General features: G+C 53.3%; 11 protein-coding genes across 11 annotated transcripts; 7 read left to right on the forward strand and 4 right to left on the reverse strand.

The window, feature by feature from the left end:
• Positions 1-2,326: 2,326 nt before the first annotated feature.
• Positions 2,327-3,479, forward strand: QC763_001630 (uncharacterized protein; the record flags this gene model as incomplete). The annotated part of the gene is made up of 3 exons (XM_062905317.1): positions 2,327-3,102; positions 3,162-3,226; positions 3,277-3,479. The coding sequence occupies 3 exons, from the start codon at positions 2,327-2,329 to the stop codon at positions 3,477-3,479; spliced, it is 1,044 nt and encodes a 347-aa protein (XP_062764055.1).
• A 7-nt stretch (positions 3,480-3,486) lies between these two features.
• Positions 3,487-3,767, reverse strand: QC763_001610 (uncharacterized protein; the record flags this gene model as incomplete). The annotated part of the gene is made up of 2 exons (XM_062905314.1): positions 3,487-3,636; positions 3,700-3,767. The coding sequence occupies 2 exons, from the start codon at positions 3,765-3,767 to the stop codon at positions 3,537-3,539; spliced, it is 168 nt and encodes a 55-aa protein (XP_062764056.1). The 3' UTR covers positions 3,487-3,536.
• A 367-nt stretch (positions 3,768-4,134) lies between these two features.
• Positions 4,135-6,014, forward strand: QC763_001600 (uncharacterized protein; the record flags this gene model as incomplete). The annotated part of the gene is made up of 2 exons (XM_062905311.1): positions 4,135-4,162; positions 4,198-6,014. The coding sequence occupies 2 exons, from the start codon at positions 4,135-4,137 to the stop codon at positions 6,012-6,014; spliced, it is 1,845 nt and encodes a 614-aa protein (XP_062764057.1).
• Positions 6,015-6,231: 217 nt separating this feature from the next.
• RPS20 (40S ribosomal protein S20) lies at positions 6,232-7,184 on the reverse strand (the record flags this gene model as incomplete). Its single annotated transcript, XM_062905309.1, has 3 exons — positions 6,832-7,184; positions 6,526-6,735; positions 6,232-6,459 (listed from the first exon to the last, which is right to left on the reverse strand). The coding sequence occupies exons 2-3, from the start codon at positions 6,646-6,648 to the stop codon at positions 6,232-6,234; spliced, it is 351 nt and encodes a 116-aa protein (XP_062764058.1). The 5' UTR covers positions 6,649-6,735; positions 6,832-7,184.
• A 199-nt stretch (positions 7,185-7,383) lies between these two features.
• Positions 7,384-9,366, forward strand: QC763_001560 (uncharacterized protein; the record flags this gene model as incomplete). The annotated part of the gene is made up of 1 exon (XM_062905305.1): positions 7,384-9,366. The coding sequence occupies one exon, from the start codon at positions 7,384-7,386 to the stop codon at positions 9,364-9,366; it is 1,983 nt and encodes a 660-aa protein (XP_062764059.1).
• Positions 9,367-9,403: 37 nt separating this feature from the next.
• QC763_001550 (uncharacterized protein) lies at positions 9,404-12,080 on the reverse strand. Its single transcript, XM_062905304.1, has 4 exons — positions 11,531-12,080; positions 11,246-11,371; positions 10,982-11,184; positions 9,404-10,918 (listed from the first exon to the last, which is right to left on the reverse strand). The coding sequence occupies exons 1-4, from the start codon at positions 11,709-11,711 to the stop codon at positions 9,530-9,532; spliced, it is 1,899 nt and encodes a 632-aa protein (XP_062764060.1). The 5' UTR covers positions 11,712-12,080; the 3' UTR covers positions 9,404-9,529.
• A 142-nt stretch (positions 12,081-12,222) lies between these two features.
• Positions 12,223-14,438, forward strand: QC763_001540 (uncharacterized protein; the record flags this gene model as incomplete). Its single annotated transcript, XM_062905303.1, has 2 exons — positions 12,223-12,859; positions 12,921-14,438. Exons 1-2 carry the CDS (start codon positions 12,794-12,796, stop codon positions 14,436-14,438), a joined length of 1,584 nt encoding a protein of 527 aa, XP_062764061.1. The 5' UTR covers positions 12,223-12,793.
• A 722-nt stretch (positions 14,439-15,160) lies between these two features.
• QC763_001530 (uncharacterized protein) lies at positions 15,161-18,033 on the forward strand (the record flags this gene model as incomplete). The annotated part of the gene is made up of 2 exons (XM_062905300.1): positions 15,161-15,790; positions 15,874-18,033. The coding sequence occupies 2 exons, from the start codon at positions 15,161-15,163 to the stop codon at positions 16,528-16,530; spliced, it is 1,287 nt and encodes a 428-aa protein (XP_062764062.1). The 3' UTR covers positions 16,531-18,033.
• A 271-nt stretch (positions 18,034-18,304) lies between these two features.
• QC763_001510 (uncharacterized protein) lies at positions 18,305-19,847 on the reverse strand. The gene is made up of 2 exons (XM_062905291.1): positions 18,934-19,847; positions 18,305-18,875 (listed from the first exon to the last, which is right to left on the reverse strand). Exons 1-2 carry the CDS (start codon positions 19,161-19,163, stop codon positions 18,698-18,700), a joined length of 408 nt encoding a protein of 135 aa, XP_062764063.1. The 5' UTR covers positions 19,164-19,847; the 3' UTR covers positions 18,305-18,697.
• Positions 19,848-19,995: 148 nt separating this feature from the next.
• QC763_512650 (uncharacterized protein) lies at positions 19,996-22,837 on the forward strand (the record flags this gene model as incomplete). The annotated part of the gene is made up of 3 exons (XM_062913823.1): positions 19,996-21,294; positions 21,353-22,290; positions 22,351-22,837. The coding sequence occupies exons 1-3, from the start codon at positions 21,277-21,279 to the stop codon at positions 22,835-22,837; spliced, it is 1,443 nt and encodes a 480-aa protein (XP_062764064.1). The 5' UTR covers positions 19,996-21,276.
• A 1,131-nt stretch (positions 22,838-23,968) lies between these two features.
• On the forward strand, positions 23,969-25,864 carry QC763_512640 (uncharacterized protein; the record flags this gene model as incomplete). Its single annotated transcript, XM_062913822.1, has 1 exon — positions 23,969-25,864. The coding sequence occupies one exon, from the start codon at positions 23,969-23,971 to the stop codon at positions 25,862-25,864; it is 1,896 nt and encodes a 631-aa protein (XP_062764065.1).
• Positions 25,865-27,145: the final 1,281 nt, after the last annotated feature.

Consider the following 27,145-nt stretch of genomic DNA (forward strand, 5'->3'; position numbering starts at 1 on the left):
ACTTCCTTGTGCTTCCTTTCCTGTTGTAGCAAATGGTCATCAAGAAGACCACCAAGCAACAACTATATCAAGAGAACAAACCAAACACACCTTTGAACAATCAGAAAGGACACCCATCTACCAAGCCAAAACAAATGGGTGAGCATCTCACCTATCTGATGTAGCCTTGAACACGCAACCTGACAGAAATAATCAGAAAAGCCACTCCCGCACCACATGCCCATCAAAATGACTCTCGACCATCTCACCCTTCGACCCGTCATTCCTTTGGCACTATACCAATCAAAAGAGGACAAAAAGCAGCCGGAAAAGCCCCACACACTTGCGGACTTGGTGGCTGAGAGTGAGCCCTTGCCAGTGAGCACTCTTCAGAGGATACCCACCCCCCTTCTCCCTCGCCCTATTGGCACGTCCAGGATTTCGACATTACGGCTGCCTCCGGGCTTCGAGCACTTATTTTCGACAGAGGCAGCGGATAAGCGCTATGCCGACCAGATCACAGCTGGCGGGACCGCTGGCGAGCGCGCTTCAAGATCCCAGAAAAAACACGCAAAATATCGCACTCGAATTTTGCTTTAGGATGGAGGTGGCCGAATGGACTTTTTCCTTCTTTGTGGAGCGGAGGATGGTTTGGGTGAAAAGGCGACGCGATACAGGGCGTAGAGCAAACTGAAATATATCATTCAGTTACCAGCGACAGCGAATTATTGCTCTTGAAGCAGGTGCCGATACATGTAGTGCAGGTTGGACGAGTGACCTTGTTCAGCCTCGGGTTGCCAAGTCTTGTGGTAAGGCCCAAGCATTGTCCGGTTTCTGGTCCCCGCCGCGTGGCTCCCAACTCTTGCGCTCCTATCAACAAACAGGCCAATCAAGTGGGCAGTTCTCCTTCCTGAAAGTCTAAGATGCGGGGAACTGCTACTACTTCCTCGCCATGATTCCTTACTGTTTCCCCCTCAATAGATAATCAAGAGTTTCATCAAGTCAAGTTGATATCCTCCAGTTTGCCGCGTCCGATATGACCACATCAGATGAACTTGTCCCCATACTTTGCGCAGTTTGCATGGGCATTTTCCAGACACCGAGCTCTCGGGAGTTGACATCGATCCCCCAATTTTGGCTTCTTCCTAAGGCTGAAGGGGTAGTGCAAGAACGTAACGGTTGTCATGGTCTAACACAACCTTCATTATATAAGTTAAGTGAGGCCTCAACACGATCATTCTGACAACTCATGAATTGGAACCCTATCTCTACTGGAAGTAAGTAGTCGGGGGATCCGGCTTCATAGTTCTGCGGTGATCAGCGCCATGTTACACAGTCAGCTGAGTGGCTTCAGTCGTCGGACCTGTTTCTTCGGCACTTGCACGGCGCAAGTCCATTCGGCATGCCCCGCAAATCAAATTGTGTCGAGTGGCTTTGCTTGTGTACCCGAGTACGGCATGTTGAAAGATGATGACATGCAGCAATTCTGTGGGACTTTGATCCAGTTCAGTTACACTGTTGTATCCAACGATGCCCCTATTTCATCGGGGCTAGACATGTTGTGTCCATGGTCGCCTCGTCTCAGGGGCCTGGTTTTAGCGTCACTCACCCTGATGAAAGTAACATCACTTCGGCATCTCTTCTGGGGTTGAAGATGTGTACTATGATCCCAGAATGACTCTCCACGTTTCTCGGAGCCGAAGGCAGAAGTATCATCACAAGTGTTTATATTCTAGCCGAGTTTGAGGTATGATCAACCCATCTACCGAGCGGCGCAGCTACGAACAGCTCAAGAGGATTTCCACACCAATGGGGATATCACAAGTCCGGTGCATTCGGACTCACGACTGCCCATAACCCGGAGGGGAACTAACTGCTCTGTTCATCACCAAAAAATATCAGCCAATGAGACCTACACCCAACCCACCCCCCCTACGCCTCACAGCGGTGATTACACCAGGGAAAGATGGACGTGTAGAAAGCCAACTGCATGTTTCACCTCCACACATTGGCCCCCCGAGCACATGGCTGTCGTGCTTCGGTACCGATTATCCCTGCGTCTAGGGGCAACTTTTCTGGTCATTGGTGTCGTGAAGGTCTGGTCCGGGCCGCTGCCGAGCCACATATATGCTTCCCAGATTGAGTTTTGTGTTTCCTTTCAGTACTCCTCATAGAGATGGCGACTTTATAAAGACACCGTTTTGCCTTGCCAAGGGGTTCAGTGATTCCTTCCTGCTTACCTTCCTTGTCATGGCCTTGTCAAGACCCTGGATCTTCTAAGATCCTTCAAATTGCCTTTACATCACTTACAACAGAGGATTAGTCCTTTAGACCTGGGCTCTTCACAATGATTTCCCAGAACTTCATCCCACAGTTTCTCCCCCCACGACACACCACCCCCAGCCCCTCAACCAAGCCCCCAGACCCCTCCTCAACCGAATACTGCGACCTCAAAGCCCTCGGTCTCCTCCCTCCAGAATACCCCATCCCCGACGGCGGCCCCACCGTCTCCCGCACCATCTGGTTCTTCCTCGCCTTCTCAACCGTATTCCTGTTCCTCCGCATCTACTGCAAGAAATGGCGCTCCCGCGGCCTCTGGTGGGACGACTACGTCCTCATCTTCAGCTGGCTCATGTTCATAGCCTCCGCCGTCATCTGCCAACTAGTCATCAACCTCGGCTTCGGCCGCTACCCCTGTGACATCCCCCCCTCCCACCACCCCACCATCGCCTTCGTGGGCGCCACTCTTGGGTCTTGCATCACCATCCTCACCATTGTGTGGTCCAAGACGTCATTCGCCATAACCATCCTCCGATTGTCACCTTCTGGTAGCGTCCTTCGGAACATTGCTTGGTTTGTGCTGGTTAGTATGAACACGCTCATGATTGTCCAGGCGGTGGTCGTCTGGGTGAAGTGTAACCCAATCAGTAAAAACTGGGATCTTAGTAATGAGGGAACCTGCTGGGATGTGCATGCCACGAATTACTATGGGGTATTCTGTGGGGTGTTCAGCGGGGTGTGTGATATTGTGCTGGCGCTGTTGCCGTGGAGGTTGGTTTGGGGGTTGCAGATGAGGAAGAAGGAGAAGTTAGGTGTTGTGGTGGGGATGAGTATGGGGGTTGTGTAAGTGATATTTCGGTTGAGATCTCCTATGAAGATTTGGCTGACCATGTGTTGAACAGGGCTGGAGTCTGGGCTTTTATCAAGTCGTCCAAGTTGGTGTTGTTGGGGTCGAAGAACTTTACCTGTGAGTACTACGTATCCGTTATCATCGAGGTTAACGCTAATAAACGATAGACGAGGGCTGCCTCCTGTTGATCTGGACGTCGGCTGAGATAGGAACAACCATCATGGCGAGCTGTATTCCTGTGTTGCGAGTGTTGTTCAAGGAGCTGCACGATAATCATGTCGAGAAGCAGAACAGTAAGGAGACTGCAGATTCGATTAACTCCCAGCAGCCATTGTCGTGGCCATCTTCACGAGCACACTCGGCAGTATGACCGGGAGAAGAGAGTGTGAATAGAATAATTGTATTAGGTTGTAATTATGCACCCAGCTTATTTGTCCTTATTTACATCTTGCGACCCTTGTGCGATGGGACTGCGACGCCCAGAAGCAGCTTGTTGTTTAGCGGCTCTTTCTTTGGCCATCTGAATCCTGAGTCCGCAGTTAGCAAGTAGACTGCAAGCAAATGAACCGTTATTGAAATTTAAAACCTACTCCTTCTTGCGAATGTACTCGTTCTCCAGCGCCTTCTCGCGGTCTGACAGAGGATTATTGGCATCCATACTGAGCGAGGATATTGGTAAGTGTTCTGTAGTGGAAAATCGTGTGAAAGAAAGATTGCGACAGGAAAGCTTTTTCAGCAGAATAGTTTAAGAAATAAGGGCCTGGGGTTGAGAAGCCTCATGATGGTGGGGTGAAGGGGTGACGTCAGTTGTCCCTCATGAGCAGCTGTTGATGTCTGTGGGTAGGGTTGTTTGCTGCCTGTGGTCTCCCTGGACGCACTACTACACCACCATGGAACGACAGATCATATCCTACTTGAACTGTCAGCTGAATCCCAAGCTAGAATCTCACCACCTGCAACAGAAGAGGGGTGGTTACCATCGGGCCAAAGGACAAGCCGCCAAACGACGCACAACACCCCGCAAAATGGCGTTCACGATCTTATCAGAAGTGGGTCTGTCGCAACAACCGAACGATGCCTCTTCAAAGAGACCCTCATGACCGAGGTTCGGCCACCTTCCGGCACTTCCAACCCACGCGCCAGACCCCAGTGTGGTTCGATTTCATATAATATCCATCCTCGACATGTCCCGATCCATCTGAAGCCATTCTTCCCACCGATACCCTACGCGCTCACCATGACACTCCCGGCGCGCATTTCCCTCCCCGTCGCGCTCCGACCAGCCAGGGGTGCTCTGACGACCCCACGGGTTTGCGCAACTCCCAGCCGAACGCTCACATTTCCCGCCGCTCAGCCGCACTTCGCTCGACGCTTCCACGTATCCACGAATACCAAGCAGAGGCTCCGGTTGACAGGGAATCAGAGCCAATTGACGGGCCCCTATAATACTTCACCATCACTGAAGGCAACTGAGAATGAGACGGCGCTGCGAAAAGAGGTGGAGGATTTGAAGGAGTTGGTTGCCAAGTTGCAGGAAGAGAGGGAACAACTTGTCGCGACAAAAGGAGGCATCCCCAACACGATCGAGCCCACTCTAGGAGAAAGAGAATACATCAGCCAGGACGCCCCCTTGTTCAGCGACGCCAAGTTGGACGCACAATGGGTCAAGCTGATTCCTGCCCCTGAGGCCGAAGACGCCAAGCTCATGATCCTCTCCCGTCTTTGGCTGCGCGATTCTTGTAACTGCCCCAAGTGCTTGGATCCAGATTCGGGCCAAAAGACCTTTTCCACCACCGACCTGCCCGAAGTCCCAGCCACAAGCCGCGACAATGTCCGCGTCCGTAGCGACGGCTCCCTCGAGATCATCTGGGAAAACGACCCCATCAGCAACGGCGAGTCCCACCGCACCGTCCTCTCCGCCGGCAAGCTCAACCTCTTGTACCACAACAACAACCCCCGCATCCAGCTCCAACCACCCATCCCCCGAACCCTCTGGGACAACGCCTCCTACGCCGACCTAGTCCGCTCCGGGGCCTGTCACATCGACTACAACGACTGGCGCAATAACGATGAAGCCTTCTGGACTGCCTTTGAGCAATTCACCAAGACAGGGCTAATCTTCCTCAAGAACGTCCCACAAGAAGAACACTCCGTCATCAACATCGCCAACCGCATCGGTCCACTGCAGTACACCTTCTACGGCTGGACCTGGGACGTCAAGTCAAAACCACGCGCCGAGAACGTAGCTTACACCAACGTCTTTTTGGGTCTTCACCAAGACCTTATGTACCACGATCCTATCCCCCGCTTGCAACTCCTCCACTGCCTAGCCAACAGCTGCGAAGGGGGCGAGTCCCTTTTTAGTGATGGCGTCCACGCCGCACTTCAACTCTTAAACACCGACCCCGAGGCCTACGACATCCTGACCAAAACCGACGTTCACTTTGGCTACGACAAGGGAGGACACCACTACTACGCCACCCGCAAGACGATAGAAGCAGATCCCAATACCGGCGCACCGTTCATCACCCACTGGGCGCCGCCGTTCCAAACGAGCTTTCCAGCCAAGGATAAGAACAACCGGTTGCGGAGGTGGAGGGACGCAGCGGAGAAGTTTCAGAGGTTGCTGGAAAAGGAGGAGAATATGTACGAGGTCAAGATGAAGCCAGGGGAGTGCGTAATCTTTGACAACTCGAGGGTGCTGCATGGGAGGAGGGAGTTTGAGACTTCTACTGGGAGCAGGTGGCTGAAGGGGACGTATATTACACCGCAGGTGTACAGAGCCAAGGAAACAGAGTTGGTGAGGAGGTTAAACAAGGGGAAGCCATGGCCGGTAGACTCGACCGAGGAGAGGGGTAGGATTTGGCAGTTGGAGAGGGATATGGTGAAGCAGAGGAAGAAGTAGGACGTCTTGGATATCACGCCGTAGGGAAAATACGCATAGCGATTTTGGGCATCATCTTCACGTCACATGGCAACCGTTCAGTGTTTGTCGCCTGGGAATTCATTCGTCAATTCAAGACTACCGCAGTCTCCTGTTTCAAGGAGGACCTCCCAGACATTTTGTATTTTTTTGTTTCTTCCTCCAGCCGTAGGTTTTAGCTGTCCCCATTAGACTGCATTTAAGCAGCAATGGTAACCTCGACCTCGACACCAGCCTCGATGTTGATGATGATCTGCTTGACGACCTCGGTGGGGGCGGTCAAGTCGATGAGGCGCTTGTGGATGCGCATCTCGTAGAGATCCCAGGTCTTGGAACCCTCACCGCAAGGGGTCTTGCGGGTCATGATCTTGAGGGTCTTGGTGGGGAGACGGACGGGGCCCTTGGCCTTGAGGTCCTTGGACTTGGCCTGTATTCGGGAGTTGTGTTAGAGACTGCTACGCAACCAAATGTCGATCCTGTGGAGGGTACGTACGCGCTCAAGGAGCTCAGAGCAGACCTTCTCGAGGGCCTGAACCTTGCGGGAAGACAGAGTGATTCTGATCTTGTGGACCTTGGGGGCCTCGCCGAACTCCTTCTCCTTGTTGTAGCCGGACATCTTGGCGGTGTTTGGTTTGGGTGGGTTGCGGTTGGCTATCGAAGAAAGGTTTGGTTGGAAGGTGCCCTCAAGACTCGAACGGCGATGCTAGAGAGACGGGGAAAAAGAAGGTTAGTGGGAATGCTCCTGCGAAAAAGGAATATCTTTCTGCCGAGTAGACAGGGAGAAGGCGAGAGAACATACCGTTTCGGTAACGTGATGAAGGCGATTACGGCTGGATTGGCGATGCGGAAGAGAAAACTTCACGAACTTTTCTTTTTGACGGGAATTTTGGGTAATTTTGGTGGATTGAGCTCTGGTGGGGGTTGCAGGGCACGCACGGGCCAGTTTGTGACTGTGGCTGGTGATTGCTGGGACGGAAGTGGCTAGTGCTGCCAGCTCGGTTATGGTGGGGCCATCCGTGGCTTGCCCCTCGGTCAATGACACATTCGGCGTCTGGGTGGTTGACCTTTGGAGGGGCAATTGCTGTTTGTAAGGGGCGTAGACAGCGACATTAAGTTGGATGCATAAATAGAAGGTCGCTGGACGGTCTTTGGATGAGCATTGGACGACATCACAATCTCTGAGTTTCTCATTGCTTCCAAGAACCTGAGTTGCTGCTGGAAGTCACCTTGCCTGTTTGGCTTTTGGCATCAAGCCTTCTCTCACCTTCAACTCTTGGCACACACTTCCCTGTCACCCTCACTTAGACTAGGACACTTCCATATTCAGCTTCTGCAACAACCGACCCCAAAAATGGCCTCACGACTTCCAGCTTTTGCACTCTTTCCTCTCACCGCTTGGCGTGACCAGCTACCGGCTGATGAGTGGGCTGCTTGTCTCGATGCCTGGGTAGCGCTCGTTGATAGCCACTTGTCCCTTTCAGATACCGACTTCAACTCAGTTTCAGTTAAAGATGAGAGCTTACCAAGCTTCCTGACATCTTTTACACGGGAAACGGCACAAAATGGAGTTGGGATTCTTGGGCCATCGCCTGCAGCTAAGAGACTCCTCAGGGGCACCTATCAGCTCATCACGAAATTGCTTCAATCATCAGCACCACCAAGCAGCTTGGCGCAATGGGATTTCTTGTCGGATGTTAGCACGGTGTATGGAAAGAAGAAAACCACTATCCTTCTTGATACTCTATTGGAAGCTTCACGGTCTTATCTGGAAACATCACTCGCCGGTCTGAAAAAGTACCTCATCAAGAATCTCGATGCTGGCCTAAGTGGCGGGGACCTCAACGGCATCCAATCCCGCCTCGAACAAGTCAACAACCTCATCCACGCCTCCCCATTTGTGGCCGAGTATTTCCTCGCAGGAAGTGACTTCCTCGACGGTCTCATATCCTGCTATAAGATTACCAACCCAACGCTCCGCCGCTCACTCATCTCAACCCTTTACGTCTGCCTCATCGGCCTCGCCGACGCCCAAAAAGTCGGCCTCCTAACCGACCTCCTCTACTCCCTCAAATCCGCCGCCGACACTCACAAATCCGGCCCTTTGAACGTGAACGACTCCCTCGTCGCCGAGTTGGTCACCTCCACCCCTTTACTCACACAACTCTCCCGGAAGCTCGATCCCAATGTCTCAACCCGCACCACAACCGTCCTCTCCTCCCTCGCCGCCTTCAAAAAGCCCACCTCCTCCACTTTGTTCCCCCCCAAACCAAAACGCCTCATCAAGCGCAAAATTGACAAAGGCAAATCCCTCGCCTTACCCGAAGGCCAACACCAAGAAATCCACATCCACCGGCTATCCTCCATCTCCCAAGTCCAGGACCTCTTCCCGGAACTCGGCTCAGGTTTCATTTCCAAACTCCTAGACGAGTACCACGACTCAACAGAACAAGTCATCGCCCACCTCCTCGACGAATCCCTCCCACCCCACCTCGCCTCCCTCGACCGCTCAGAAGATTTATCTCCCGTCAAACCCCCCACTATCCGCCGACACTCCTCCCTCATCCCCCGCCCCACCCCCCCCATCTCCCCCCCTCTCCCCCCTGCCCGAGACGACGATGACGACGACCTCGCCCTCCTAACCGGCACCCTTCACCTCGGCAAAAAACCCGGTACCGCCGACTCCCTCCTGAGAGATAAATCCACCGCCCCCGCCAAAGCAGCCATCCTCTCCGCCCTCGCCGCCTTCGACTCAGACGACGACGAACGCGACGACACCTACGACGCCGCAGACGTAGGGGGGACCGTGGACACCTCCCTCGGGGACGAGATCCTCCCCGACGGGGCGGAGGCCCACCTCTTCCGCACTTACCAGGCCAACCCCAAGCTCTTCGCCCGGGACAAGGAATCGAGGCAGCACGCCGAGAGGATCAGGCTCAGGGCGGAGACGGGCATGAGCGATGAGCAGGTTGAGGGGTGGGCGGTGATGCTGCAGCGGGATGTGAACCTGCAGAAGAGGCTGCAGAAGAGGTATGGCGAGTGGAGTGGTGAGCAGGTTGAGATCCAGAGGACGGGGTGGGTTGCGGGAGAGGAGGATACGGATGGTGATGGGCCTTCGAGAGGAGGTGGGTTTAGGGGCGGTAGGGGACGTGGTGGAAACAGGGGAAGAGGTGGACGTGGTGGTGGTGGAAGGGGTGGTGCTCAGCAATCTGGAGAGTCGGGACCCCAAGATGATGCCGCCAGACGGAGAAAAGAAGCCAACAAGGGCAGCCGAGCCAACCACAACAGACGTGATCAACGGGCGAAAAAGATGGCCAGGGGTGGTTTTGCTGGTTAAGACACCTTGTCAACGAATATCAGTTGGCCATCAATATCGTTTAAACAGTTGAATTTTTTGCGCTAGTGTAGAAAGAAAAGAAGCTATATACAACCCCCCAATAACGCCCCCAACCATGCCGTTTTGTCTCCATTGATTATACAACCCTATGCCATCCTTCGCTTTAGAAATCCCAAACACAAAACTCCCTCTTTGGCGGTACCTCCGGCATGATCCCATTCTCAAACCTTCCCGTCTCTACAAACATCATCCACTGACGTTGCACCGTTGGATCATTGTACTTTTCTGGCTCGGCCTCCGTCTCAGCCGTGTAATTCGGCGCACCATTCGGATTCCAAATCTTCTGAATCGACCCGTCAAACCCCCTGATAACCGGAATAGGCTTCTCCCCCTGGCTTTTGACCACTTCATACATGACGGGTCTGCCTTTGAACATCCCAAGGGTGTTGTCGGGGTTCTTTGAGGCATATGACGACAAAGGGGGATGGCTGCGAGTGGCGCCAGGGCCATATGGTCCCACCCCTTGCTGCGGAGTAGGCTGAGGGGCCGTAGCCGTGGTTCCGCCAAAGGGGCTGGGTGCTGGTGCAGTAACGGGCTGGCCAAACGCACTCGGGGCAGCAGTCGTGGCGGCAGGAGCTCCGAATGGCGAGGGAGTAGCCGTTGGAGCGGCGGGTGCTCCAAATGGTGAGGGAGCAGCCGCCGCTGGAGCTGGCTGCCCGAAAGGGTTGGCGGCAGGGGCTGCTGGTTGCCCGAACGGAGATGGTGTGTTTTGTGCTGGCTGAGAAGCTGCCCCGAAGGGATTCGATGCTGGAGCCGCTGCTGGAGCTCCGAATGGACTTGGGGTTGCGGCGGGCTGGCGAAAGCCATTGGCAGCAGGGGGTGCCGGTGCCCCAAAAGGTGATGGGTTTTGCGCTGGCTGCCCAAATGGACTGGGATTCTGTTGGGCGGTGTTCGCGGCGGCAGTGGCAGCAGCAAATGGGCTTGGTGTGGCGCCCAAGGCAGCTGGTTGACCAAAAGCGCTTGGTGCCTGTGTTGTCTGCCCAAATCCTGACTGGCCAAATGCCGGTGCTGCGGCTTGGCCAAAGACCTTGTTGCCACCCCCTAGGGCGCTGGGCTGGCCAAAACCGCTTGATGCTGGCTTCCCAAAAGGAGTGCTTGCTCCCAGGGCGGCTGGCTGTCCAAAGGCCGACGGTGCAGCTGGTTGCCCAAAGGGTGATGGGGTAGCGGCTGGTTGGGCTGGCTGTCCAAAGGCTGGCGCACCGAATGGGTTGGGCTTCTGACCCAACGCAGCTGGCTGACCAAAACCTCCAGCAGCGGGTTGAGCGGTAGCACCGAAGGGATTCGAAGCAGGCTGTGAGCTCTGGAAAGCATTTGGCGCTGGCTGTCCGAACGTTGTTCCAGTGTTGCCCGCTGTTCCTTGTTTGCATATGTCATGACGATTTGGATGTCTGTTGATCCCGTCACGCACGTGCTGGATAGCGGCGGGTACGTTGCTCAGCGTGTGTTCGATTTGTTGTCGTGCTACTTGATGCAGTTGCATAATCTCGTTCATCTGCCCATCGTGTTAACAAATGATTCTCCCAGCGTCCATTTTCCTGATCTCTGGTCGACTTACGGCTGCTTCTGCCTCCCCCGCTGCCTGACCTTTCATGAAATGTATCCTGAGCTCCTCTGGTTGCTGCTCACGGGGGTAGCCACCGAACAGGTTGTCTGGCGCATCTTTGCCCGGGCCGTAGCAGGAGAATATCCATTGTGGTAGTTCGTTCTGAAGGTCTTTTCGAATCGTTTCCTCGTTCAGGCCGGCGTACTCGGGTTGATCTACATATCCCATTTGTTAGATGAGGCTCAGAGATATTCTCTGGCAAGTTAACATCCATACCTGACTGTTTAGACCCTCCGAACGCGCCCTGCTGTCCTCCAGAAAGGGCGCTGAATCTGTTCCCACCGCCGCCAAACGGTGACTGAGACGAACCCCCGTCTCTTGGATGCTCAAACCTGCAGTTATCTAGAAATTGCGCCAACAAAAAAAGGTTAGCGCGACTGCTTCATGGGAAACTGTTCGTGACGACGATGGAGAGTGAATTCGGCAGTAGTGTTTGCGAGGGAAAGCAATTGTGGTGAGGCGATCGTCGTCAAAGAAAAGAGAGGCAGTGATTCGTCCTACTTCCAAAGCGGCAGTTTCCTTGCTGAAAGTATTTGCAAACTGTCATGATGCCGATTGTTTCAGGGTGTCGGATACTATTGCTGTACCATGACGTGGTTGTGTCGTTTTGTCGTGGTTTGTTGGTCGCAACTGACTTGCTCTTCTCAAAACGCGTTTGGTAGAGAGAGCGGCGCGGTGGCATGAATTCTCAGCCTTCCCGCAGCCTTGCAGCTTGGCGAAGGTTGGAGCCACCCAAGACTGGATGTGGATGTGGCTGGTGCTGTCCATCGAATCCACATCCCGCAGCGCACTGGCCAAGCCTGTGGGTCAACCCCGGCTTTCCACAGAATGCCGGTGCATGCCGAGCTATGAACCTACATACAAACATGTTCGCCGGAATCAAGAGCTCAATCGCATATGCATTTCGGGTTCGATATCCTAAGGAAATTGTATTTCAGACATTACCGAGGGTTTTTGAAAGCTTTAAGCGGTACTGCAAAAAAAAAAAAAAAAAAAAAAAAAATAAAAGGTACATGACGGCAATCATCCTGCCACAAAGTCTGCCCAGTAGCCAAACGATGAGGCGGACTCAACCTTTTGTTATCATCTCTGTTTCCCCGGATTCCATCTGACGTTGCATCACTGCTCCACAGTCCAGGATGTCCAAACTCTCAAGACTGTCCTCCTCCAATAATCGGTGGTGCAAAGCAGGTTGTAAATCCCAAAGAGCCGCTCACCCACGGCCGAGCCTCCTTCTCGGGACTGTCCACCCTTTCCGCTCCTTGTTCCGCACATCTAGAATTCGATCGGGACAATCGGAACGATCAGAAGACATGGGTTCAAATTCCACAAAAGGAATGTCGACATCATCATGCAGAGCAACCCATCGACCCGATAAGCTGATAAGACCTCTTGTCACTGCTTTGAGCCGCCGCAAGCCGAACTGGTCCCCCCTGATGTAAGGAAACGGACGGACGTGAACCTTCGGACTAAGCAACCCCCAAGCCCGTCTATTCGAGCAGCTTCCGCCATGACTGTCCGGGGCTGTCTATCCCATCTCCTACGAGCAAATCACGAGGCGGCACAAGAGCAACCTGGTCGGAGCTGTCTCTTATGCCGGTGTGCCAGACTGTCACGGGTGTCGACCCCGTTGCGTAATCCTGACCGAGTGCTGTTTCTTACAAATGTGCCCTCTGCTTCCCATTATCATTTGCTATCCCCTGTGCTATCCTGACCCAACTTGACCTGCATCGATTGTCTGCCTGTCAGTTGCCGTTGACGACCATGGCGTTTGGCGCAGCACATGTCCAGCTTTGGCTGGGGCTATTAGCAGTAGCCGGCCTTCTTTATGTGAGTACCTACCTTAGTGAATGGATCAATCACCATAATCAAGTTTCTAACCACCTTCAAGACATCATGTCTTGTCATCTACCGCATCTTTTTCCACCCATTAGCGAAATACCCAGGTCCCCTCCTGGCCAAGCTCACCGATGCCTACATGCTCTACTACGCCTGGCGAGGCGACCGCCATCTTGAGTTCTGGCGCATGCACGAGAAGTATGGCAAATTCGTCCGCTTCGGTCCCAACGCCCTCAGTGCAAACTCAAACACCGCCCTCAAGGAGATCTACGGCTTCCGAGCCAACGTCAGGAAGGCCGAGTTCTACGATGCCTTCGTCCACCCCGCTCCCAACACCCACAACGCCCGCGACAGGGACCTCCACGCTCGCAAGCGCCGTGTTCTGTCGCATGCCTTCTCCGATGGCGCCATCAAAGAGGTAGAGCGCTACATCCTGGCCAACATCCGCACTTTCTGCGAGGCCATCGGCGACTATGGCCGTGCCATCCAGGATAATAAGGGATGGAGTGCGCCGAAGAACATGTCCGACTGGTGCAACTGGCTGGCCATGGATATCCTCGGTGATCTATGCTTCGGCAAGGCTTTCCACATGTTGGATAGGCCAGACAACAGGTACGCTGTTGATCTCGTCGGTGTAGCTGCCCAGAGACATCTCCTGTGCGGTACTATGCCCATTGTCAACAAGCTCTCTCTGGATAAGATCCTCTTCCACAAGATCGCTGCTGGTCGCGCCAAATATATGGCTTATTCGCGCCAGCAACTGACCGAGCGCACTGCTCTTGGTGATGAGACCGACCGCCGCGACTTTTTTTACCATCTCCTCAAGGCGCGCGACCCGGAAACTGGGCAGGGCTTCACCACCCCCGAGTTGTGGGGCGAGTCCAACTTGCTGATCATTGCCGGCTCTGACACCACCTCTACCGCTATGGCTGCCACTCTGTTCTATCTCGTCCGCAACCCTGCCGCGTTGGCGAAGGTCACAGATGAGATCAGAGAGAAGTTCTCGTCTCTGGAGGATATCCAACTGGGTCCCGTTCTCAACTCTTGCCACTACCTCCGCGCCTGCATCGATGAGGCTATGCGCTTGTCGCCTAGTGTTGGTGGTCTGTTGCCCAGAGAGGTCTTGGCCGGCGGTATGACTATCGACGGCGAGATGGTACCTGAGGGAACGATTGTCGGAACACCACATTATACCATCCACCACAATGCCAACTACTACCCCGAGCCGTTTGCCTACAAGCCAGAGAGATGGATTGCTTCTCCAGGTAGCGAGAAGGAGGCCGGTGTTAGGGAACAGGAGGTAGCATTGGCTCAGAGCGCGTTCTGCCCATTTTCGATTGGACCAAGAGGGTGCATCGGGAAGGGCCTGGCGTACGTTGAGATGAGCATCACCCTGGCGAGAGTGCTGTATATGTATGACCTTCGCCGGGCGGTTGGTGTTGAGGATCCAGGAGAGGGCAAGCCTGGGGCGGAGATGGGCAGGGAGAAGCCGAGTGAGTTCCAGTTGGTCGACACATTTACCAGCTTGAAGAATGGGTGTATGGTTGAGTTTAGGAGGAGGGACCTGTAAGATTGTTGTTGTTGCATCTTGAAAGGGTGGCCGGCGTTGAATGGGAGCCTATCTATAATGCATAGCACTGTTGTTTACGCATTCTCAAAATAGTTGGAAATTGAACCGCCTCAAACAACACGATATCCATCTCATTAATGAGATTCGTGGAGAAATTGGAGATTTTGGGAATTTGCTCCTGCGGGGAACTGTTGTGGGGAAGTGGGTCTGGTTAAGTGGACCCCTGTCTCGGCAAAAGAAGGGTGCCCGGCTTAATTTCAACGTCACCTCTTCCACCATCCATAAGACTGCTGTGACACAGGCACCTTCCATTGGGGTTGCCTTCAAGTCATCTTAACGTTGATCACCCACGGGGCATGCGGGGATACCGGAGCCGGCAGTCACAGAATGTCACCCAGGACAGGAACCACGTCGTATATCGGACCAGCTCCTGCGGGAAACGCTCGAATCAGCGTTGTGGTGGTGTTGATGGTGAGATCACGAGACCCTGAAACGTGCTTGTCTACGACAGTGGGAGTTATTCAAGGGAAACTGTCCGGGTCGCAGGGACGTTGTGGTACGGTATAGGACATCATCATATCAACCGCTCAATATGTAACACAATTTATCGAGGTTCTTCTGCTCCGTTGGAGAAGCCATGAGTTCATCTGATAAATGCTGCATTGCCCCAATCATGTGTAACGACCACAGAAACCCTCGTCTCCTCACACGTTGGGGTCATCATGAAGATTGTTTCAATGTTTCTGGCGCTGGCCAGCCTCACTCAAGCAGCACCAAGCCACCAAAACCAATACCAAAATGACCTCTCTAACCGACAGGCCGGATCCTGGCCCTTTGGCCCTTTTGTCACCTCCGCCGGGAAGATTCGCGACACAACCGGCAAAAATATCGTGTACGCCGGCACAAACTGGCCCGGTCATGGCGAGGTCATGATCCCGGAGGGTCTGCAATACCAGTCCATCGAATACATCGTCACCAAGATCAAGAGCATCGGCATGAACGCCATCCGTCTCACTTTCGCAATCGAAATGATCGACCAAATCTACGCCAACAACGGACAAGACATTACCATCCAACGCGCCTTCACCCAAGCACTCGGCCAAGCCAACGGCACCAAAATCCTCAACCAAGTCCTCGCAAAGAACCCACAGTTCACCGCCTCGACAACCAGACTCCAAGTCTTCGACGCCGTTGCCGCCGAGCTAGCCAGGCAACAGATTTATGTCCATCTTGACAACCACATCTCAAAAGGAATGTGGTGCTGCTCCGGCACCGACGGCAACACCTGGTGGGGAGACACCTACTTTAACACCGCCAACTGGGTCAGAGGACTGTCTTACATGGCTAACCACGTGTGTTTCCCATTCCCCATTCCCCCTTCCCCCGTTCCCATCTAACACCCCCTTCCCCCGTTCCCATCTAACACCCCCAACAGGGCCGAAACTGGGCCGGTCTAGTCTCCATCGGCCTCCGCAACGAGCCCCGCGAACCAACAAACAACAACGCCCTCCGCTCCTCATCCTACAACTGGCAATCCCTCTACAACTTCCACAAACAGGGTGCCTCCGCCATCAGCAAAGCCAATCCTGCCTTGCTAATCTTCCTCTCTGGCATCAACTACGATACCACCGTCGCGCCTTTTTTCGATGGTTCGACCCTCTCCCCGGGGAACACCCGTTTCTCTCTGTCAGACTTCCCCGGATATGCGAACAAACTCGTGCTGGAAGTCCACAACTACGAAACGGGGATAAATAGCTGTTCCTCTCTGCAATACAACCTCTTTAACAAGGGCTTCAAAGCCATGACGTCTGAAGCAAAGATCCAGTTCCCGGTTTTGTTGACTGAGTTTGGGTTTGCGATGGATGCGAATACCTGGCGGGGTACGTACGCGACTTGTTTGGCTAGTTATCTGCCGAGCCAGAAGGCGGGGTGGACGATCTGGGTGTTGGCGGGGAGTTATTATGTGCGGGAGGGGATACAGGATTATGATGAGGGGTGGGGGTTGTTGACGCGGGATTGGAGGGAGTGGAGGAGCCAGGGGTATGTGGATGGGTTGTTTAGGGGGATGGTGAGGAATTCTCTTGCGGGGTAGGGGGGGTGTTTTCGGGGGGTGGGTGGAGGTCGTTGTGGGTTGAAATGATGGTTTTGGTGGACTGAAGGATGCCAAAGACGAGGCCTAGGGTGAGGACTACAACAGCCATCCAGAATGTGTACCATTCATTGTACTGGTTTGCGGCGGATCCACCACCATTAGGAGAGGGTCCTTGGTTCTGCTTCGTCGAAGACTTCTTTGAGAATGATGAGGCGGTCTCGCCAGTACGAGAAGTTCTCTACATATGTGCGGGAGTTCGGAGTGAAGGGTGCCGCAGGTGGCAATTCTGGTGTCTCTCTGATCTCGTTCGTTTCACTTTGCCCGGTAGGTGCAAGGCAAAGTCGTAACATCCTTGGGAGGAGTTCATGGGTAGTAAAGGCCAAAGATGGTGCACGGGCCGCTGCACGGATTCACGTAAGCAAAAATATCGAATCAAAGTGCCGAACCAAGGTCTTCAACCACTTGGGCTAGGGGGTGGTGGGGGCTGATTCTGTATGCCCAACGAATACACACAGTTTCCAGAAGCCAGCAGCAATGACCCCCTACTCAGCCTGTAGATTCGAGACCACTTATTTTTTCTCGTTTTCACCACTAGCTGCCTGGCTGTTCCATTGTTCGCCATGCCGTAACCGTGTCTGGCCGAGTACACTAACGCCAAACGAGACTTATACCTTACAGTAAGGAGCATGATGCTGCTACTTTCCTAACTTTGCAAATTGCTTTCGGTATCACCACGCGTCGCTACCGAGCCGGAACCTAATCCTTGCCTTGAAGAGGGATACACACACGCAAGAGTTGGAATAAATCGCTGCTGGCAAGCGATCGGCCAAGCGAGGGACCTGTTTGAGGCATTGTCAGCGAGGCTATCTGTTGTTTTAGATGACTGGGAGTTCCCGGACGATGTCTTCCTGGCTTGGTCCAGTTTTATGCTAGGCCCGTCTCCGGAGAGTGCGATGCCAACCATCATTGTCTGCGGTGCTTCCCAGGCAGCCAGGGAGTCATTATGCGAAGCCATTCATGCCAGCGGCGTGCTTCCACATCATATCCTACTCGACCACCGACCTGTGGCCCATGATTTCAACCGTGTTGATCCAGTTCAATAAATGATTACGACAAGTATCATAGATCCCACCTTGCCGATTGTATATTGTAGCTAACCTAGTCCACATGGCAGATGATCCTTTTCTGAGTCACGCATGGGAGGCCATCTGCATTGACATGGTACCCATTCGACAGTGGAGTTTGTAAGAGGTTACTGTGTGTTGTCTTATTAAGTCCAAGCCTCGCGTTCTCTCTTCTAGCCGCCTTTGAGGTGTTGTTAGATGGGGAGTCGCCTTGCATATGAGTTAAGGTACCTACCAATCATTGAGATACCTTCAGATAGATACCTAGACAATGGAGTGCTCAGAATACAGATCTCTCATTGTAACTCCAAATAAGAATACCTAGCCGAACAATGCATCAATGCGACTTCCTTTATGTTTTTTGAACATTGCTACCGACTGACTGACAAAGGTACATCAACATGAAAAGCGCCACTGGCACTACGTCCTGACCGAAATGGAATCTTCGGCAAACACAGGTTTCCAATATCGAATATTGTCAACCAAGCTACTGGCTCACCTCGACGAACTGTCCCTCGATTCGTGAGTACCTTACTGGTTCACCAAACCTTCTGAATGACCCGACCTGTCAACAAGACCCCCTCACCATAACCATGTCAAACACCGAAATCACATCCGAGCCAGAGAGCAGAGAAACTGGAAACCTCATCATCGGTCTCATTTTCGGGCTCCTGGTTGCCCCTATAGTAGTTCTAATCTCATGCTGTATCATCGTGCGTTACAAGGAGAAACTCAAAAGACTAGACGCCTGTCCCAGGTGCGACGCCCAGCTCTTCAGCCAAGAAGCCGCACAGAGAATCATCACTGAGCGCATCAGGCGCGATGGAGAAGAACGATATCCTGAACTCGTCGAGTTGGCTGAGCGGATTGAGAGAATGGAACAAAGCAGTACGGTGGAGCATGTTGAGCTTGCCGACTTGCCCGGCCGGCGTCAGTCTTTACGGCAGTAGGGATGGGGCTCGACTTTGAAAGCAACATGCTGAAAATTGCATCGAGACTCGAGGAGGTGTACTAAAACAACATGCAACAAAACATCCTGACAATCATTGCCACTTCCTCAACCCAAACCCGCCCCTCCGACTCAAAACCTTGATGTCGGGCTCCTGACTCAGCCAGCCCTTTTCGACAATCTCATTCGCCCATTTCAGTCCCCCGTCAATCATGCCGTCTTTCTTTCTGTTTTCGGGGTGGTATTTGCGGGCTGTGGGGAGGTCGTTGAACCTGGATCCAAATTGTAAGTGTCACCCAGCATCGCACTGCGGGTTCAATAGGTGCTGACCTCTCAACCAAGACCATCTCCCCGGTTGCTTCCAGATAAAACACCTCCCACTGAAGACACCCCGGTTCATTCTTCTCAATCCATTCGCCCGCCTTGAGGAGGTTGGCTTCCACTTGTTCTTTGTTTTCGGGGTTGATGGCTAGCGTGATGATGATGTCGACTGCGGAAGCTGGTTCTGGGGGAGACTTGGAAATGGTGGTGGAGGTGTCGGAGGGGAGGGCCGAGGGCATTTTGTACTCTTGAACAAACGGACCAAAGACAACTGTATTGGGATAGATGACGTGAAGATATGCAAGGAAACTGGGAGGGATAGCGGTAGTATATTTGAGAACGACCTTTTCGCCGATTGGGTATCGTCAGGGTGGGGAAAGTCCGAGGTGGGTGAGGTCGTCAAGGTGGCGGCGAGTCAGATAGTTGCGGCCTAGGCAACATGGATTTTCGCCCCTAGATCCATCATTCTGAGGTCTTGGGGAAGAACAGTCTGTTGTATCGCCCCGGTCATGTGTGGAAGTCTCATGTTGATACACCCAATGCTTTTCCATCCAGCCCGCATGTGGTAGGTAAGCACGATACATAACAGAAGAATGTATTGCTTTAAGCCTCGGTCGAATCTCAGGTACGACATGGCATAACAAGAAAGCACACATGTCTACAATCAAGTAGGTCAGGGGTTATACGCCTGTTACAAAAACCTTGCCAAAAATCTTGCTGAAAATCTTCGGACATCAAATATTTGCAGCAGTAAATTGTCCAGTTGTACCACTGCTGGGATACTGAGCTCGCATCAATTCTGGTGTACCGCAGGTGATGCTCCTGGCTCACGCCGTCGGGGTTCTCAAGACGAAGGGGATGCCCTATGAGTCGAAGGCATACATATGAGGAGCCAGGACAAAACACCGGTCCCAACTCATAGCCGACCTGGGAGCGCTCCCCATTTTCAACAAGATATCAGCCAACGACAAAATGTTTCCGGGCTTGTTTCCATGGAGACCATGGATTTGGTACCAATAATGTATATGGCCGCCACGTCGATAAGTTGCTGTCATTCCAGGACTCTCTACTGCTGAGAGAGTCTGGCCATCGGCCTTGGCTGATCTGTGACGGTGTTGATTGCGGTATATAATCGAATAACTCGCGGCCTCGATGACTATCCAACCACTTTTGCTTCTGAACAACGCCTTGCACCAATCCAGGGATCTAGACCTGGAACATCTGGTATTTCTCCTCGTGATATGGATTCAGTCTTTCGCCTTTGAGGCCAGACGAGGCTTCCTCCCTTGCCTGACAACACATGTACCGCTGGCCGGTCCCAAAGCCGTCGTCGGCGCAGTTCATCTGGCAATCTCTCGGGAAGATATGCAGTTTGGGATGGGTCCTTGCGGATGTTCTGGATCTGGCCTTGTGTCGCCATTGTCCAATTGTCAAAGACGCCGAGGACGGTGCTGAGGTTTAAGATGAAATGTTGTCAAATGAGAAACTCGAGGTAAAACACCTTCCGGGTGTTCCGTACGAGGCATCATACCTTGTTCAAGCGTCGATGGACACACGTTGGATAGGTTCCATGCCCTAACCGCCACAGTTGCTCTGTCTCAACGGCTTTCCATGACAGTTTCATGTACACCGACCGGCAGCGCATCCCCTACGCCCAGCACCGAGACCCACAACGTAAGCGACCCGAGATCCAGCCCCGGACCGGACCGGCACCAACCTGGAAGATAAGTGCCGGCAACAAAACGGCGCAGTCGGAGATGTGGAGCCGCATTCAGGGGCCATCTGCAACAGCACGGCGTCACGGCCCCCAACTCGGTGTAAACCCTTGCTCGTCGACGCCATGAACTTGTGTTGGGGCTCTTGGACAACCAACAGTCCACACTAACGTCCGTGTTAAGATGAGCAAAAATGCAGCTCTTTTGATGCTAAACAAGGGCTCACGGACTGCGAGGATCTTCTCATCCTTTCCGTCACATCACCTGTGCCGCGTGCGCGTCTGGGAGGCTGATCCAAGGCCGAGAGTTAGTGGTTGCAACTTATACCACGCGCTACTAGTTCCAGAATGTTGGTCGTATGATGGCTGCCACCTAATTACGTGGTTTGCCCAAGGCTGAGCTCGTTAACGTATGAGTACGGCACGACCACACATATCGGCATCAAAAGTTACAGGTAGGGACCTTGTGATCATATCAATATTGATGGGACAAAAGTTCCCACCCAGACGCCGAGTTGCCGTGTTCCTGAGCTACCTACCTATATATATCCGGCACGAAGTCGCTCAGATGAGTTTGATAACCACTGACATTACTCGAGATAAGCGACAAGCCCTCCTTCGCTTTCTGTCACGCAGTCATGTCTCTCTCCACTTGTGTACGTCTTGTCCAACCCTCAAGCTGTCTTGTGAATGCTGATCTAACAACCACAACAGTGTGCAGCTATTCTGGCTGCTCTCGGAAGCTCCAAGGTCTCTGCTCCGGGGAACTTCAGGTACACATCATCGTTATCGTCCTACTATTCTCTGCAAACATCTCAGACACAGCCGGACTGCATTGTGCAGCCAGCATCAGCTGCCGATGTTTCCACCGCCGTGACTATTCTCGCAGCCAATTCTGCCAATCCCGCATGTCGCTTTGCTGTTCGGTCAGGAGGACACATGTTCCATGCCCAAGCCTCCAACATCGCCGGTGGTGTTACCCTTGATCTGAGAGACCTCAACGAGATCACTCTTGTCAATGGAAATGCAGACGTGCGTTTGGGTGTGGGCTTGACCTGGGGAGAGGTCTACGCTCAGCTAGACCCCTTGGGCCTGACCGTTGCTGGCGGAAGAATCGCGAGCGTGGGTGTTGGTGGCTACATCGTCGGCGGAGGACTGTCCTTCCTCTCACCAAAGGTTGGCTTCGCCGCTGATACTGTCTCCAAGTACGAAGTCGTCTTGGCCAACGGCACATTGGTTGAGGCCACAGCCACCCAGAACTCTGACCTGCTGCGTGCTCTTCGCGGAGGTGGCAACAATCTGGGCATCGTCACCCGCGTGACGATGAAGACACACACCCAGGGGCTAATGTGGGGAGGAACCATGATGCACCCTACCACGACGCTTCACAACCACCTCTTGGCATTCATCGACTTCAACAAGGCCACTGGATACGACGAGAATGCCTCCCTCATCACCAGTCTTGTCTACTACTACGGCATCAGCCATACCATCTCAACTCAGATGGCGTACACTGGACCCCCTTCGTCGTCGCCACCCGCTGCGTTCTCTGACTTTTTGAGCGTCCCATGGGTCACAACCAACTACGCCAGGGTGAACACCATGAGAAACGTGACTGTCGAAGCAGGAGCCAGCATTCCAGGTAGCAGCCGGTATGTTTCCCCCCGCTCCATTCCAACTCCCAACCCCATCGTTCACTAACCCTCCCTCAGCAACCTCTGGTGGACCCAAACAGCAGTCTGCAACCTCCAAGTCCTCGGCGCGGCCTACCAAATCTGGTGGGACTCCCACTCCTCGGTCCAAAACATCCCCGGCATCGTCTGGACCATGACCTTCCAGCCCCTCCCCCCCAGCATTTACAACCGCAACCCGACCACCAACTCCCTCGGGTTCAACTCCCCCAGCCGCAGCAATCAGCCCTTGGTTGTCATCCAGCTGCTCGCTTCGTGGGCTAGTTCCCTCGATGATGCTTTTGTCAGGACAAAGGCGAGGGAATTGTACGATTCTCTTACGTCGGAGTTGGTGGCCAAGAGCGCGACGGATCCGTGGGTGTATCTGAACTATGCGGCTGATTGGCAGGATCCGATTGCGGGGTATGGGACTGGGAATGTGGCTGCTCTGCAGGCGGCGAGGACGAAGTATGATCCGAACGGGGTTTTTACTAGTAGGGTGCCGGGTGGGTTCAAGATTCCGGTTTGAGGGGGTGATGGGGGATAGGGAGGGTTTGTGAGTGGACTTTGAACCTTTGTCGGTTGTGTCTCGTACCTATTTAAGTGGTGGATCGGATCGGTTTGGCTGTGATTTTCAGTCAGGGTGTAATAAGGACTGAGCAGCTTCTCTTCTGTGTCAGATGATATAAGTAACTTTTCCGCGTGTCTTGGTTCATGTTGAAAAGTGACGATGTCTTTCTGGGGTTGATGGTGAGCTGTAAAATTTGGTATGGGGCCGGCTCCAGCGTGGCGATCACGGGGGATGTCGAGCCAGTTCCCACACTTCCAGATATCAGAAGGTTATTAACTCTATAGCCCTGACCTTTCAGCAGCGACCTTCACTTTGCAAAGTTTCTACCACAACATCGGAAATCTCTCCTTGCGACTTTTCTTAAACGCTGCTTTTTACAACCAAACCCACCTCAAGCCATTCCAGCAACAAGAGAAGAGGCACCTCAATCTTCACACCGCAAACAACCTCGTCGCGAAAATGTCTTTTTACGAACATGGCTCTCACTGGTCAGCTACCAGCATGGCACGTTTTTCAAATCTATATTATGTTTCCAATTCTGTTGGCTTATACATCATCTTCAATTTAGTCCGCCCGACAGCGTGCCTTTGACGATCGTTAGTTACCCTGAGTACCTCGACCTTTGGTCTGTCCCACACCACGATGACTGCCTATTATACGGAAACTTTGGTCAGTGGTACGCGGTGGAGCGTACTAGAATGCTTTCAACCAGAGCCCCCACCGATTTCATGCTCTCGGATGAGCTTACCACAAGACGATTGGGGTAATTCTAGATCTGATAGGAGAGCTTTGGAGAAGTATTTTCAAGCTTGGTTGGAAGTTTATCTTTTGGGATGGTCTTTAAGCTGAACGGCTGATAGGGAATGGGAGCTTGCAATCCCGAGCTATGCCGACTTGAGTTCAACGACTGCCCCTCTGAAAGGTGTTCTGTGGCTTGTGAGCATGCGCAACGAGTTTTCAGCTGGTCTTGGCATCTCTGAATCACACTGCTCGAGACGACAGTGCCCCTTTCCATTTCTCTTCTATCCAAATCAACATCGACATCGAAAGCCAGTAACTGAGCTACTACAAGATTTTTCTTTTGAAAATATGAGCACCCGATACGAATATTCATATCTCGAAACTGGACACATCCGCCTCCTTCATATTCTCTCTGTTTCCCCCGAGATACGCGTCCGCATCGATGTTGTCCCTCTCGACACCGACCCCGCCCCCATCTACGCGGCATTATCCTATCTCTGGGGCGAAAACCCACCGTTCTCTCGCGTCATTGTCGAGCCTCATGGGCGATACGTCGATATCGCACGCAACCTGACCGTATGCTTTCAACACCTCGATGCCTTCATTGGGACCAACATTTGGATCGACGCAGTGTGTATCAACCAGGAAGATGACGAGGAAAAGTCGCGCCAGGTTTCACGAATGGGGTCCATCTATGAACGTGCCACCAAGGTGCTGTCCTGGCTTGGCCCCTCTGCTGACAACAGTGATGCTGCCATAGACGGCATCTCCAACTATGGGAAGGCGGCTGTAGATGCCGGTCTGCTTGACATCAAGAAGGAACTCCTCGAGACTTGGCCAGATGTGGGTGACGACCCTGCCAATATGCGCGCAAGGGATGCAGTGGTGGAACTCATGGTCAAGGCGAACGCAGCCGAGGGTGATGCAGACCGTGCTGCTGAGCGGTTCCCACGTCTTGCATTTGCTGCGATTACTCGTCGGGAGTATTTCAATCGCGTTTGGATCAAGCAGGAAATTACGCTTGCGCGCAATTCCATTGTCCTTTGTGGCTTCAAGCAAACCGATGCCGAGTCATTCCACGCCTCTCTTCTGTTCTATGGCCTGCTGATTGTCTGGGAAACCAACGAGTACAGAGCCGGTCGACATGCTCGAATTCCGGGACCCTTCTCCATAGAGGAACTGATGGCTGCGCCAGACGGCCCTTGGGCCCTCTTGAAACAAACGAACACGGACCCCGCCGCGGGATCAGCCTTCTCAGGCCGGCGCAAGTTCCTACGTGAAGGTGGCAAGAAGCCTCTATTCGAACTCCTCCACACTTCATACGTGAGGAACGGTGCTCTCGGCCTGCGGTCCACGAAACCCTTGGACAAGATCTACGCCCTGCTTGGTATCGCGGCAGACGCAGTTGAATCGGGAATTTACACAGACTACACCAAGACACCCGACGAAGCTTTCGAACAAGCAGCAAGGTTCCTCATCACCCAAGGCCATGTCGATGTCCTCAAGTGGTGTCGCACACGACGGGTCAACCCACCGACATGGGTCCCCGACTTCGATGCCAATCTCTCGTACACGTGGTCTGACGATATGGGCGTCCCGTTATTCAAAGCAACAGGGTCCAAGTCCCAACCGATAACTTTAGTTCACGAGATGAATGGCCCGCGGCCCGCCTCGCTTCGACTGCATGGTGTTTGTCTTGACACTGTTGTGGCAGTTGGCAGTGTCTTTGTCCACAACGACGGGATGAAATATCCCCAGGAAGCCGCTCGCCAGTTGTTCCTTAACGTCAAGGCGTTCCTCGAGCGGACATCAAAGTATACAAAGGACCAGTGGGACGATGCGTTATGGCGCATTCCCATCTGCGACAGGGAGTACCACCCTACATCTATGTACTTTCAGCGGGCTACCCTCGAACGATCAGGCAGGCAGTTTGAACTGTTACGCACCCAACCGGTGGATGACGAGAAGGTTATGGCGGAAACCATGTCTTATCAGGCCACGATGCGGTATGAGAATGGTGCGCGTCCTGTCCTTCTGACGGCTGGTTATGTTGGGCTGGGTCCGATGGAGACAATGGCGGAGGACATCGTCGTGCTCTTGTATGGCGGGTCGACCCCGTTTGTGCTGAGATCTACGAGGACTCAGGGCGAGTATTATCTTGTTGGGGAGGCGTATATTTATGGCGTGATGGACGGGGAGATGATGGATAAGGGGCTGGAGGAGGAGGTGTTTACTCTGTACTAGATCCCCGGGTGCGTGACATCTCTGGCACGTTGTGCTTGTAGAGGCAGCATTCGCTTCTGAAAAAGGCGGGGCTGACAGACTTTTTGACTTTCGGGTCACACCCACAAAGCAATTTACCAGATTACATCTCACCAAATGGATGTCCTTCTTCTCCGTATCCAGCGACTTCTTCCAGCAATCCGGGGCGGCCCATCAAAGCACAAAGCGTGTACGCTACGGCTCCCCGCTGAACTGATCGATATAATCCTCCATGACTTATCCTTGGAATGCGTCCTCTGTTTCGCTTTGACCTGCCGCGCACTGTTCGTCAGGTATTTCCCCAAGCCAGCACCACTCTCCGACACGGCAAAACAACATTCCTACAGTACCTCGAGCGAGATCTCCGAAGACTTTACTCTTGCCACGATTGCATCCGTCTCCACACGTGGCGTCTGACGCACACTGAATATGGCATGCGGGTTGACAGGGGGCCCTGCTTGGAGAATCCGGCACTTCCTCATCATATGAGCAGCCATGTTGCAGAATATGGGGATGAACCTCACGTACTCCCTGTCGCGCATAGTCACGAACCGCACCTTTATGGCTCGGCCCACGGCCCATCCGTAAAAGACGTGGCGGTGACAAACTCAACACAGGACGTGATTTTCGGAACCAGCATTACGCGCTCATGGAGCGAGCCAAAATCATCAATGATAGCCTTTATCTACACGGGCGCATGGTGCACCAAAAGTCTGAGTGAGGAGGGAGGCTTCAGAAAATGAGAGTGCTTATGACCTTCCTCGACCGCCTTCTGGTGTGCCCTCACCTCCTGTCACCTTCTGGGTACGCGGACGGGCAGGCACCCGTCATTCCCGAGTTGGTTTGGGATGGTGATTTGCTTGATGAGGTGCGTGGAATGCCGGGGAAGATTCGATCTTGCAAGGTCTGCTCTACAGATTATCGTCTAGATACAAAGTTGCGGGGGAGGCCATCGTCATTCTGCAGGATCCGTCGGTCTTGGGGTGGGACCTGGGCGGTTGAGATCAGCCGGTGGCATAAGCCTGGAGGGTGCCGGTCGCCGCATGATGTGGAATGGTACAATTTGGTGACTCGGAATCTGGATCAAGATGCTATCCGACGATAAGACATTTGTGTAGCCGGAATGGTGCGCAGAGTGTGGATGGGGGGAGAAGTGGAGGCCGAGCAAGGGGATGAGGCGAGCTTTGTTTGAGAAGATTGTGTGAGCTGATATGCCTACAGCTTTTCCGAAATGTTTATTTGCATTGGCTCCGCCTACATGAT

Source organism: Podospora pseudopauciseta (assembly GCF_035222475.1).
Source record: "Podospora pseudopauciseta strain CBS 411.78 chromosome 5 map unlocalized CBS411.78m_5.2, whole genome shotgun sequence".
Lineage (NCBI taxonomy): Eukaryota > Fungi > Ascomycota > Sordariomycetes > Sordariales > Podosporaceae > Podospora > Podospora pseudopauciseta.

Bases quoted from the DNA above. Each gene is read 5' to 3' on its own strand.
- QC763_001510 (XM_062905291.1), bottom strand. From the start codon at position 19,163: ATGCCCTCGGCCCTCCCCTCCGACACCTCCACCACCATTTCCAAGTCT. The intron at 18,876-18,933 runs GTCAGCACCTAT...ATTTGGATCCAG, and splicing joins GAGATGGTCTTGGTTGAGAG to GTTCAACGACCTCCCCACAG.
- QC763_001550 (XM_062905304.1), bottom strand. From the start codon at position 11,711: ATGCCACCGCGCCGCTCTCTCTACCAAACGCGTTTTGAGAAGAGCAAG. The intron at 11,372-11,530 runs GTAGGACGAATC...CGCAATTTCTAG, and splicing joins AGGAAACTGCCGCTTTGGAA to ATAACTGCAGGTTTGAGCAT. The intron at 11,185-11,245 runs GTATGGATGTTA...TGGGATATGTAG, and splicing joins CGGAGGGTCTAAACAGTCAG to ATCAACCCGAGTACGCCGGC.